The 14,060-nt window shown below is 39.8% G+C and overlaps 1 protein-coding gene and 1 pseudogene across 1 annotated transcript; both read right to left on the bottom strand.

Moving 5' to 3' along the window:
* Positions 1-864: 864 nt before the first annotated feature.
* On the bottom strand, positions 865-5,232 carry LOC137361283 (probable G-protein coupled receptor 139). The gene is made up of 3 exons (XM_068026174.1): positions 5,161-5,232; positions 3,134-3,137; positions 865-1,778 (listed from the first exon to the last, which is right to left on the bottom strand). The coding sequence occupies exons 1-3, from the start codon at positions 5,230-5,232 to the stop codon at positions 865-867; spliced, it is 990 nt and encodes a 329-aa protein (XP_067882275.1).
* Positions 5,233-11,604: 6,372 nt separating this feature from the next.
* On the bottom strand, positions 11,605-13,531 carry LOC137361282 (probable G-protein coupled receptor 139; annotated as a pseudogene).
* Between the last annotated feature and the right edge of the window lie 529 nt (positions 13,532-14,060).

Here is a 14,060-nt window from a genome sequence, read left to right as displayed (position 1 = left end):
ATGATACCTGTATGTTAAATGGCTAAATTACAAGGAGAGATTACAAAATCTAGGGTTGTATTCTTTGGAGTTTGGAAGAGTGAGCGGTGGTTAGATCACAGTTTCCAAGGCATTAACGCAACAGATAAGGGAGATTGGTTATAGTTGATGAGTCTAAGACTTGGCGTTATAGTCAAAAATTAGAGCCAAATCGTTCAGGAATGAAATTAAGAAATAATTGTTCACACAAAGAGTGGTAGAAGTATGGAGCTCCCTTTCATAAACAGCAATTGATGTTGGATCAATTGTTAAACTGAAAACTGAGATTGATAGATTTTAGTTAGTCTAAGATATTAAAGGATATGAGGCAAAGACAGGTATGCAGAGTTAGATTGCAGATCAGCCATGATCTCATTGAACAAGCTCGAGGGAGTGAATGGCCTACTTCTGTTCCTTGGAGATGGGTGATTTCGGATTAGCCACCATTAGGCACCTCTCCCGATTGTCCCTCGCTTTGAAAAGGAACATTAGGAGAGGAATATAACAGCTCACCTGCTCTGCCATATCACCAGTATGACACAATCACCAAATGTAAATATTACAATCATTGAATGCAATGGGAAGTAAAATAAGACAGATATTGAAACAACTCATCGATCTGCAATCACTCATACTGCCATTCTGCCCCAAACATATTTTATCCCCATTGGAATCTGCCTGGTTTCAGTCAAGTGACACATTCCATCACTAAATTGGTTTTCTTACGCATTAATATGTAGAGAGAGACTGCCAGGAAGAGGGAGAACTACAGCGATAAAGTGCTATATAATTATCTATGGATTTAGAGAATATATTGTGATCTATGTTGGCTGAGATTAGATGACATTAAGTTTCAATTTTTTGAAGCCACGAACTTAGAGTCAATGGATATTTAATAATATGCTTCAATTCCTCTCTAAATTTAGCCTGAGCTACTGCATAGATAAATGTGTTTGTGCATGAACTCAAACACTGAAGCATATATCCAGTGTGCTCCATAATGGCAAATGGATCATTATAATCTGTGAGCATAAACTGAATGCCTGCAAATTGTGTACATACAGAATGTACAAAAGTTACCATCCATAACAGTATAAAACAGCTAGAAATGGCCAGCAGTAATATGATCGATTTCCTTCGGTTCTCCATCTCTGGATCACTGTGATTCTCATTATTGTTATTTCTCCGGAATCCTCTTCTCAATCTATTGGCCCGCATAATGTACCTGATGGTTACAGCATTGAGTAACACAATCAGCACAAATGGTGCAAAGGGTGTTAATGTAATGTCAAAGAAGAAGTATGCTACCCATATAGGCAAATTAGACAGGCTTGATTTTACATTGCAGAACCACGCAATGTTGTCAATAATTTCCAAGTGTTCGTTTTCAAAGTAAATTGGAATATTTTCTACAAAACTCAGTCCAAACACAGCCACTGTAACTATGGCTGCGGTTCTTTCAGTGCAATATCTTTCTCTCAATCTCTGGCAACAAATGGCAATGAATCGATCAAAAGTGAAAGCAACAGTTAACCAGACAGAGCAATCAATGGCTGCAAAAACCAAGGCGATATTGAGACTGCAAACGGGAGTGTAATCCAAGAACGAATATGAGAAATACATGTCATTAATCTCATAAAATATTACATCGAATATTATCACGAATAGATCTGCCGCTGCCATGACCACCAGGTAATGAGTGATACATTTAGAAAGTCCGCATCTCCCACGGGACAGAATCACAATCGCCACTAGATTACCTACAAGAAAAAGAGAATACAAGGGAAACTATTAATTGCATTCAATTCACAGGGGCAGTCAGTTTAAGAATATGTTATACGGAAATTAACTAAATCTTTTGTGCATTTACTCAACTCAGTTTCCTTTTGCTTTGGGTGAAATTTGTCCCAGGCGGTGGCGCCAAACTGACTCTGGAACCGGTTTCATAACGCGACCAGTTTATGTGACCTGAAAAATAATTAACTGCAACAGAATGGAGAGACATTTCTCAGGTAACCCGGTGCACACATACAATGCGGTGATCATTCTCACTAGTGCACCTTCCATACAATTAATGAGAACACACAAGTAAAGTGAGATGACCAAGGGGCAGTTCTTGACTTTGTGCAATAGTCTAAACGGATGATAGCGTGTCGGCAATCTATTGTACAGTTCTCCCCATTTTCATTTCCATTGACTTCATTGGAAATAAAATTCGAGAGAGATGTAAAACTGGGAAATAGTGTAAAATGGACGGTATTGGATCAGCTCCCCATTATCATTCTCTAACCGGTTTTTTATTTCCATTGAACGGAGCAGAAATAAACATCAGGCGTCCTATCAGCCAAAGTGAAAATTGTCCCAAATGAATCAGTAAATCCACCAATCACATAATTAACAGACCAGTCAATCACTGAATCATCCAAACAATATTCATAACCTTGTCAAATACTAATACAGATGCTTGGGTATGTCTTGCATGTGTTTTAAACGGCTATCTGAATATCCCACAGTTAGGCAGAATTTTATAAACTCGGTAAAATCTTGGCCATTAAGTCTTTTGGACTAAACACTTGACTCGCGCCTAGAGATGGACTGCATCCAATTTATACCAGGGACGATTCATTTTATTCACTGCCCAATTTTTATCTCGATGCTGAACCATCTTAAATGCTCAGTCCACAGTTTGTTAACATTCGCTCTTTTCCTGTAATGTCTTGTACTGGGGGCTGATCCGCCACTCATTCCGGTGCTCAATGTGGGACGATGATTTTTTAAAATTGTACAGCTCCGGCCGGCCGACCGACCTTTTCAGTTGCCTTTATTTATAAGGTGCATATTTGTACAGAAACAATAAAGAATATCCGAGAACAGCAATACAAATAGTCAACCTGCACATTATATTAGACTATTGCAAACAGCAAGACTTGACCCAGGTTTTAGAGTTTTCCTGGATAATTGAATTAGCTATTTGAGAAATGTAACAGGAGCGTATCTCCCCTTAAGGAATCCCATTTCATTTCCCTGTTTTGTTAGATAAACCAACTTGAAGTGCAACCTGATCAAAGACAGAAACCATCCTGATATATCAGGCTTCCCACCAGGCAGTCTTCACCTTGCTGGGACACAAGGATGAAAGACAATTTGTTAAGTTATTATTGAGTGCGCTTTCCTGCCAGTCTGATTCCTTGAGTTGGACCAGCTGTTGCAGAATGAGGGTTTTCCCACAAGTGTGGTTTGAGAGCACACTTTCCTATCCCAACTCATTGGATGAAAGAACCATCTCCAACAACATTCCTAAATGCTAAAATTGCACGAAAAATATTTTATTTTACAAAAGCTACAATTACAAACAAACTCGAAAATTTACATTGAAGGGAAATGTGGCAACGGAAAATCATTCTGTTCACGACTTTGGAAAATAAATCCCGAAAATGTACTAGATGTGTACTGTATTAGATAGTATATCAAAGTCTGTATTGGGAACAGAGATATTGTAAGAATCTTGGACATTTTATTCGGCATGAACGACATTATATAAATGCAAACTATTTTCATTGTTATAACATAATTGAACACAGAATAATTAAATTATAATACCCAATAACGATTCGAACAACCAAATTGCAGGACGACCATTGACTCCTATGTAACAGATGTTTATTCAATGCAGCATATTCATGAAAACTGAATGGCACCAGTTTAATATTATGTAAACTGTTGTTTACATATAAATCAGGCCCACTGAGCTAACTGTATTAAAGCCATTTTTTTCCTAATCCACTGACAATAGTTAAAACTGTACATCTGGACAGATGACAATACTAGACTGACAGCAAGCACACTCTCATTCTGTAAAACAAGGAATAACTGATTATGGTAACTTACAAGGAACACCAACCAGGGCAAGAAGCGGATAGTAAATTTCTTCTATCTGTGGAATTATAAATAGTCCCATTTTCTTAAAAACGAAGCAACCTCTTGGTGTGATTGACACACTAATGAGATGTATTGAACTGAGCCCGATTTATACTTTTGAGAAATGTCAAGTGAGGCAATTAGGTCAGGCAATAACTGACATTAGTTACAGCCACTTGAACAAATAGGTTAAGCAGCAGTTTGTACTCCAATGCTCAGCGGGAATAGAAAATTGTTATTTACATTTCGCAGTGGCAATGAGGAACACCAAGGAGAGAATATTAATTTAATTTGTTTTGAAATTTTCAACCTTTTTAAAGTTGTAGTTACTGAATCATTGATCATGCCAATTCAAACAAATATATTCATTAATATGCTTTCAGACTGGAAAATACACATATGTTGTATTTGACATTATAAACGTTTGTTTGTGAAGAAGATTAGCACTGTCAATTTTTGCAGATGTATAGGAACTGAATATTCACTGAGCAAGTGGTACACACTTGGCTTATGTCATCCCAGATGACAGAATTGGGCTGCAAATTTATGATTGTGCCCAATTGGAGCAGGACCTCCATCTGTCTTAAATAGCTTGCGGGAAGCTCAAGGAGATACGAGGGAGGGAGGCAGTTCTCACGATGGCAATCACATTTTGCACCAGAGCCCCCTATCACTCAGGCACCTGAACACTGAGTGAGCCTGGTAAACAGATCTGCTCAGCAGTGCAATTTAGATCCAGTTGGAGAAACAAACCTGTGTGCTGGACCTCCAGTGGGACTATTAACACCAACGCTATTACTATCGACTTATTAAAACTCCTTAAATAAACAGGTCCAGCATTCAAGATGCGACTATTGTGAGGATGGCTACAATTGGTGGTATTCAAAAGAGATAGCAGCAACATCCATTAGATACTAAATAACATGACCTGAGAGACAATTTCCTCAAATTCAATCTAGGGGATTTGCCAATAAAATCAGGATATACTTTTTCACACAAAAGATAGCGGAACTCTCAGTCAAAAGGCTGTGGATGCTGGGCCTCAACTGACATTTTTAAAGACTAAGACCAATGGATTCTTGCTTAATATGGGTATCAAGAGAAATGGAGTAAAGTTCGTGAATGATATTATAATATAGTAGAGGTGATGTGCTGATCAACCATTATCCAACTGAATGGCAGAACAGAGTAAAGGAGATGAATGACCGACTTTTGTCCCAATACCTTAATCCAATATAGATTCTGAATTATCCTTTTCTCATTTCTGTTGATTTCTAGTTTGTTTAAGCACTCCATTATTTTCTGACGGTAGATGCTATCAAATGCCTCTCATTGATTATAAAGCATACATTCACAGTTTGTTTTTGCACTTCCAGGTGTCTTCCAATAACTACTTTCAAGTTAAAGATGTTCCTTTCTTTGATTTGAATCCTGACTGATTATCATCTATCTCTGCTTCTATAGACTGATCATTTCTTCCCAAAATGATTATTGGTATCATTTTCATCACAGGGCTCAAGAAGCTTATTGTCCTGCTCTCTGAACGCTCTCGGGCTTTTGGTTTCTTTGGCAGCTTAATGAACACCGGCTGCATCAGATCTTCATGTAAGAATCCTGTTCTGTAAATGTTGTTGCAGTCTCAATCAGTATCTCAATGTTAACATCATTCGGGGCTTTCAGGCATTCTGTTGGTATCTCATCGATTCCAGGTTCTTTCTTTGCTCTCAGCTTGTTGATTGCTGGACTGACTTCTGCTTCTATTATCTCCAGTAATTCTCTTCCTTCTGATCATTCCAATTCACATCTGTCTTCATCATCATACAGCTCTCTGAAGTACTTCACCCATCGTTCCTCTGCACTTTCTTTTTCGAAGAGAAGTTCACCTTCCTTGCTCCTCATACAGCCATTATTTGTAGTTATTCTTTACTTCTTATCTGTCCCCGCTTTAACTTTCTCATGCAATGCCCTCATGTTATGCCTTTTCTCCAGTTCTTCTATTTCCACGCAGTAGTCTTCATACCACCTTTCCTTGGCTGCTCTACAATCTTTCCTGATCTGCTTTTTAATTTCACCATATTCATAATTATTCTTCTTATTCTGTCTCTATTTCTCAATCATATCTAGTATTTCATTAAGCATACACTCCTGGTTTCCTCCTCTCTTTTTTTTCGGGACCATCTCAGTTTTTGTATGTTTTATGCTCTGTTTCAGCCTTTCCCAATGCCTTTCTGTTGTTTTCTCCTCACTGAGATATTGATCTGTCACTTCCTGAAGTATAGCTTCATACCTGTTAGTAACCTCCACTGTGTACTTCTTCACCAGATCTTCTACTCAGTCTGTCCAGGTTAACTTGGTCTTTCATGGGATTTCTTTTCACGAGTTTCAGCTTGAACTTCACCTTCACTATAAGCAGGCAGTGATCTGAATTGTTGTCTGCCGCTGTGTAAGTGAACGCATTTTTGATGCTGTTCTTGTACCTTTCATTGATCATCAGAAAATCTATTAGATTTTTGTGAACATCTCCTGGAATCTTCCAAGTGTACAGCCTTCTTAGATGTTGTTTGAACAATGCATTCAAGATGAACACGCTGTTTTCCTCAGGGACTGTATCAGGGTATCAGGTGTTCAGCTTCGCTGTTCTTCGTTCCTAGTCAAAACGCTCCTATCACTTTTCCATGCCTCTCTCCGCCAACTTATGTGTTCAAATCACCAGTGACTAGCAAGATGTCTCGACTCTTCACATGCTTCAATAAGTTTTGCAACTCCTCATAGAATACTTCCACTTCTTCATCACTGTGATCCTGGTGGGTCCATACAGTTGTAAACATGCAATATTCATTGCTTTCCCTTTAAATTCTGCCATAATCACTGTCTCTGATATTGACCAATATCCCGGCATAGTTCTTGCTACCTTCTTTGTCATCATTATTCTGATTCTATTCCATGTTCACTGCCACCTGAGAAGATCATAACCTGATTTGCTTTGCCAATCCTACAATGTTGATGTTGAGTCTTAACATCTTTCATACAGTTGTCTATTTTACCACTCTGATAAAGTGTCTTCCCATTCCAAGTTCCAATTTTCAAGAGTTCTTGTCTGGGTTTGTGAGTAGAATCATTAGATGGTAGTCTTTCTTCAGGGTTTGGGTTGCCTTCATCATTCACCCAGCTATTCCTAGTTCCTAGCAAATCCTCTTCTTCCCCACTCCTATTTACAGTAGACATCTCCTCAGGGGCCCCAGATCTGCTTACATCACTACTGCAATAGTAGATTCTATGACTAACTAAGGGGTAATAGTTGTTGAGTATTTGACTCTTGCAAGGCGACTGGCCATTTGTCCTTAAGTGTCATGACTCTGCCCTAGATATGTCGGACATTATTCATGAGTAACTGCCTCTTGATAACACTGCTGATAACACCTTCCACAACTTGATAATACTTGAGAGTAAACTGATGGTGTAGTAATTAGGCAGTTTGTTTAAAATGGACAGAATACCGCTGGGTAATTTTCTACTTTGTCAGGTAGATGCCAGTGTTGCAGCCATACTGCACTAGCTTGGCTGGGGTGCAGGTAGTTCTGAAGAACAAATCTTCAGTACTACAGCTGGGATATTGTTGGGCCCATAGCCTTTGCTATGTCCAGTGAACTCAGCCATTTCTTGATATCATGTGGAGTGAATCAAATTGGTGGAAGACTGGCATCTGTGATGCTGGGAACCTCAGTAAGAGATCGGTGCAAATACATCAGCCTTGTTTTTTGAACTCACGTGCTGGGCTCCGCCATAATTGAGGATAGGGGTGCTCATGGAGTGTCATCCTCCTGCTGTTAGTTGTTTAATTGTCTACTGCCATTTTTGATTGGATCTGGCAAAACTGCAGAGCTTTGATCTGATACATTGCTGCTCCTTCCGCTGTTTAGTATACATGCATGTAGCTCCTGTGTTGTAGCTTCACCAGGTTGGTACCTCATTTTTAGTTTGCTGTGTGCTGCTCCTACCATTCTCTCCTACACTCATCATTGAACCAGGGTTGGTCCCTTGCCTTGATAGTAATGGTATAATGAGGCAATGCTGGTCCACAAAGTTTCAAATGGTGGGGAAATCCAATTCTGCTGCTGATGGCCGATGGATGCCCAGTTTTGAGCAGCTAGATCTGTTCTGAGTCCATCACTTTTAGCACAGTGGTAGTGTAACAGAATACAATAGATCTTGTCCTCAATGTGACGATGAAACTTTATTTCCATAAGGACAGTGCGGTGGTCCACTCCAACCAACATTGTCACGGACAGATGAAAATACAACAGTAGGTTGTTGTGGACGAGGTCAGCTAGGTATTTTGCCTGTGCTGGTTCTCTCATTACCTGCTGCAGGTCTAGTCTGGCAGCTATGACCTTCAGGACTCGAGGAACTCAGTCACTCGTGGAGCCGTGCCACTTTTGCTGCTGGACATTGAAGTCCCTCACCTAGAGTACATTCTGTGCCCTTGCTACCCTCAGTGCTTCTTCCATGTGGTGTTCAGCATGACGGAAAATTGATTCCTCTGCTAAATGAGCATGGTAGTTGGTAATCAGCAGAAGCTTCATTGCCCATGTTTGATCTAATGCCATGGGAATTAGATGCAGAGTCAACATTGAGGACTCGCAGGGCCACGACCTCCCAACTGTATAACTTTGCTGCCAGGTCTGGTTGTTCTGTCCTGCTGGTGAGTCAAGACCAAGCTGGGGTTGCTGATGGAGAAGCCTGGGATGTTGTCTGAAAGGTATGATTCTGTGAGTATGACAATGACAGGCCTTTGCTTAACTAGCCTGTGAGACAGGCATTGAACACAAAAGCATATAAGTTATGCTGAACCTTTATAAAACTCTGGTTAGGCCCCTATTGCATCAAGTTCCTTTTAACCACACTATAAGAAGAATGTGAGGGACCATGAGAGGGTGCAGAGGAGATTTAACAGAATGGTTCCAGGGATGGAATATTTTAGTTACAAGGTTATGTTGAAAAAGCTAATTTTGGTCTCCTTAGAACAAAGGAAATTGAGTGGAGATTTAATGGAAGTGTACAAGATTATGACAGGTTTAGTTAAGCTGGACGAGGAAAAGCTGTTCCCATTAACAAATGGTACAATGTCTAAGGGACACAGATTGAAGGTTTTGGGCAAGCGATGCAGGAAGAATATGAAGAAGCATTTTTTTTTCCACTGCAGTTGGTAATGACTTGGAACTCGCTGCCCACAAGGGAGGTGGAAGAGGAGATGGTCAATGACTTAAGAGGACATTGGATGGCCACCTGAGAGAAATAGACTTTCAAGGCTATGGGAATCGGGCCAGGGAGTGAGACTGGCAGCATAGCTCTGTGGAGAGAATGCATGGACCCAATGGGCCAAATGGCCTCCCTCTGTGGCACAAATGACTCTATGAACAGTTATCTCAATTTTCACACAAGTCACCAGATATTACTGAGGAGGACTCTGCAGGGTCCAGTGGGCTGGGTGTGCCTTTGCTGTATCCGGTGCTTCGGTCGATATTCGGTGGTCCATCTGGTTTTATTCTCAGTACACTTCTTCGTTTCAGTTTGCTACAATTGAATGTCTTGCTCAGGCTTTTCAGAGGGGTCAGGTGTCACATGGAGGCCAGAGTGGGAAAGGATGGCCGCTCTCCTTCCCTTCCGGAAATTAATAAAGCAGATGGGTTTTTATGACAATCTGGTAGTTTCATGACCAACGTTACTGATGTTAGCATTGTATCCAGATTTGATTTAATTAATTCAATTTAAATTTGAACAAATGTCTCTGGGTCATTATTCTAAGTCTCTGGATTACTGGACCAGTAACATATCGTTACCCAACTACAAGGATCAGTGCTTAAACCACAACTATTGACAGATTATATCAATGATTTAGATGAGGGGATCGAGTGTAATGCATCCAAGTTTGCTTACGATGCAAAGTTAGGTGGGAATGTAAGCTGTGAGAAGGATGCAAAGAGTTTGCAAAGGCTAAAGACAGGTTTAGGCATGAGCAGGAATGTGGCAGCTGGAACATAATGTGGCGCAATGCAAAATTCCCCACTTTGATAGAAACTTAGAAAAACATAGTATATTTTAAATGGGGAAGAACTGGGGAATATTGTTTTCAGCATAACTTGGTAATACACAAACCCAGAAGTTTAACATGAAGGCACAGCAAACAATTAGGAAAGCAAAGGGTATGTTAGCATTTAATGCAAAGGGATTGGCGCATAATGGTGTAAAGTCTTATGACATATGTATAGGAATTGGTGAGACCATACCTGGAGTATGGTGCACAGTTTTACTCTCCTTACCTAAGGAAGGACATACTTGATTTAAAGGGAGTGAAACGAATGTTCACTAGACTGATTCCTGTGGGATGGGATTGTCCGATGATGAAAGAATGAATTGAACAGGTGAATAAAGAAAGATCACACATGACTGATTTACAGCCTTCGTCCAGCAAACGAGATTATTCGGGTATCACAATGTTATATTTAGAGAATAGTTGATGCAGGCTGCCTTTTCCTTGGGAAAGAATAGACGTGCAGCAATCTAATTGGATTGTTGAAAATTTTAAACGTGTTGAGAAACTTTATTTGACCAAAATATTCCATGTGCTGTACATTTAAAAATTCACATTACACATTATAAATTTGCAACTTGGGAACAATGTGGACCAGGTGTAACATTATCACTAAAACCATCAAACACCACCCCGCCCCCCCTCCAAAAAAAGTCCATGGAAAAGAATAGTCAGTGGTTTCAACAGATAACCGTATGTGTTACTGAAGGGTATATGAGTTGAAGAATATGTTCGGGAACTCCTTGTTGACTTTAGAACAGTTAAACAATGCACATTTGATTGTAGAATTGATTTATTTCTCTTTTGAAAAATAGATATATGTTTGCTCTGATCTGATATCTGTTGCCTCCCAGTTAAACAATATCATGATTTTACAATTTCCATTGTTGATTTCAAATCTCTGCATGGTCTCAACCCTCTGTATGTCTGTAATCTTCTTCAGCTCTGCAGTTATAGAGTTATAGAGACATAATGGCACAGAAGAGACCATTCGGTCCATCGAATCCTTTGAGATATCTGTATTCCTCCAATTCTGGCCTCTTGAACATCCCCAATTTTAATGACTGCACCATTGAAGATTGTGCCTTCAGCTGCCAATGCCATGAACTTTGGAGGAATTCTCTCTTTAATTATGTCCTCCTCTCTAGCTCCCTTTCCTCCTTTAAGAATTACTTAAAACCTGCATCTTTGACCAAGCTCTTCATCATCTGCCCTAATATCTCCTTAAAGCTTGGAGCCATTTGCTTTAATAATGCTCCTGCGAATTGCATTGTAAAGTTGTAATAAGTTAAAGTGGCTAAATAAATGTAGGCTATTGCTGTGCTGTCTTAGACTATCGGCAAAAATTAATAATACTCCAAACATCTTCGATCTCAATCAGTATGACACCAATGGCTCGAGTGGTGGCACGGGCTGAATGACCTGGCTCTGACTGCTATATTCTATGTGAGACTATGCAATTTTATGTTGTATCCGGACCAGATGGCAGCCTCCATTGGTATGTTTATATCAATTGAACAACTTCAGTTTGCATCGGATGTGTGCATTTGCATTCTAGTTCTATGAAGTTATTAAACTTACTTGATTAGTTTAGTGAAGTAAGCTAGTGGACGCTCCATCAGATTTTTCAATTCCTCTCTGAATTTGCTCTGGGAAACTGCATAAATTAATTTGTTTGCACAAGAACTTAAACACCTAAGCATATACCCGGATTGTTTTGCAATGGTGAACGATTCGTTGTAATTAACTTCTAAAAGTTGAACATCTGTAAACTGAACACATATGAAACATATGAAAAATAGCATCCATGACAATATAAAACTGCCAGATTTTAAGAGCAATAAAATGATGGACTTCCTTCGGTTCTCCATCTCTGGGTCAGTGTGATTCTCAACATTCTTGTTTCCTCTGAGTCTGCTTCTCACTCTGTTGGACACCACAATATACCTGATGGTCAGGGCATTGAGCAGCACGACCAACACAAATGGTGCAAACGGAGTTAAAATTGTTTCCAACCAGAAGTATGTGATCCATATGGGTAAGGTGTAGAAGCTTGATTTTACATAGCAGGACCATGGTACATTATTAATTATTTCCCTCGGTTCATATATAAAGTAGACTGGAACATTTTCTAAAATACATAAGAAACACACCACTGCTATAACCGTGGCTGCAGTTTTCTCGGTGCAATATTTTGTTCGCAACGTTTGGTAACAAATAACGACAAATCTATCAAAGGTGAATGCTAAAGTTAGCCAGACAGAGAGCAATCAATCGAAACAAAAAGTAGGGTGAGATTTAGACTCCAAAGAGGAGTATAATTCAGGAATGAATATGGGAAATAAGCATATTTAATCTCAAACAAAATTACTTCAAATATCAGGACCATGAGATCAGCCACTACCATCGCCACCAAGTAAAGAGTGATGCATTTGGAGAGACCACAGTTTCCACGAGAGAGAATGACGGTTGTCAGAAAATTAGCTGCAAACAGACAAAATTAAATTACGAACTCTCCTTCCTCTGAAAGATGATCAGTCGCCAGTTCTTGCATAATATTTCATCTTTTTTTTAAACTGTCTCTCTCTCTCTCCCTCTTTCTGTTAGTCTAGCACATAAGTTTAATAATCCTGGAAAGATGCATGTCTTTATGGATAGACTTCGGTAACATATTCTGAGTTACTTCAAAAGAACAACATTTGCTACAGTGAAACACGTGATTGCATTTTTAGATTTCGACCAGACCAAAATTTGTTTTTTTCTGCCTGATAGTTGCAAGGAGAATTTCATTCCCATTCACTTCCCATTTCCCATTTGAGTACAGGAGCAGTGAAGTCTTGCTTCAGTTGTATAGACCCTTGGTTAGACCGCACTTGGAGTACTGTGTGCAGTTTTGGTACCCTTACTTAGGAAGGATATTATTGCCCTAGAGGGAGTGTAGTGAATGTTCACCAGACTTGTTCCTGGGATGGCAGGACTGTCCTATGAAGAGAGATTGGGGAAACCGGGACTGTATTCTCCAGAATTTCGAAGAATGAGAGGAGATCTCATTGAAACCTACAAAATATTAAAGGGACAGACAGGGTAGATGAAGCTAAGATGTTTCCCATGATTGGAGAGTCTACAACCAGGGGAAATAATTTCAAAATAAGGGGGAAGCCACTTAGGACAGAGATGAGGAGAAATTTCTTTACTCAGATGGTTGTAAATCTTTGGAATTCTCTACCCCAGAGGGCTGTGGAAGCTCAGTCATGGAGTATGTTTAAAGCAGACATTGACAGATTTCTAAATACAAATGACATAAGGGGATATGAGGATAGTGTGGGAAAAAGGCATTGAAGTGGATGATCAGCCATGGTCATATTGAATGACGGGGCAAGCTCAATGGGCTGAATGGTCGACTCCTGCTCCGATGCTCCTATGTTTCTCTGTTCAACGGGAAGGAATGTCCAGTCAGGTGAAGACGGGCAGCCGATTGGCTTATTCCTGCCCATCCATACCCATCTTGGCATCGATTTTCACTCACCTTTCTAATTTAGATGGCACAAATGCGAGTTCGCCAATCTGTCTTCCAACTCCAGCAGTCATACAGTAAGCCCTGATTTCCAAGTTATTCACTCTCTTTTCCATTTGTAGTTCTTCCTCTGCCATTCTCCAACCATCTAACCAATCTAATATCTCTGGCACTATGAAGATTCAGCTTTCCATGCTGACAAAATGGTTGACTGCCAAATTATGAGTCCAGCTAATCATAGGAACATAGGAACTTAGGAACAGGAATAGGCAATTCATCCCATGGAGCCTGCTCCGCCATTCAATTAGACCATGACTAGTCATCTACCTCAACGTCACTTTCCCGTACTGTCTCCATATGCCTTGATGTCATTAGTATTCAGATATCTATCAAATTCGGTCTCGAACATTCTCAATGATTGAGATTCCACAGCCCCCTGGGATAGAGAAGTCCTAAGCTTCACCACTCTCTAAATGAAGAAATTTCTCCTTGCCTCTGTCTTAAATGGCCTATCTTTTA

Source organism: Heterodontus francisci, unplaced genomic scaffold (genome assembly GCF_036365525.1).
Source record: "Heterodontus francisci isolate sHetFra1 unplaced genomic scaffold, sHetFra1.hap1 HAP1_SCAFFOLD_932, whole genome shotgun sequence".
Lineage (NCBI taxonomy): Eukaryota > Metazoa > Chordata > Chondrichthyes > Heterodontiformes > Heterodontidae > Heterodontus > Heterodontus francisci.
The sequence above is the reverse complement of the archived record's forward strand: the minus strand, read 5'-3'. Positions and strand labels throughout refer to the sequence as shown.

Excerpts from the sequence above, each read along its gene's own strand:
- LOC137361283 (XM_068026174.1), bottom strand. The coding sequence starts at position 5,232 with ATGGAGTGCTTAAACAAACTAGAAATCAACAGAAATGAGAAAAGGATA.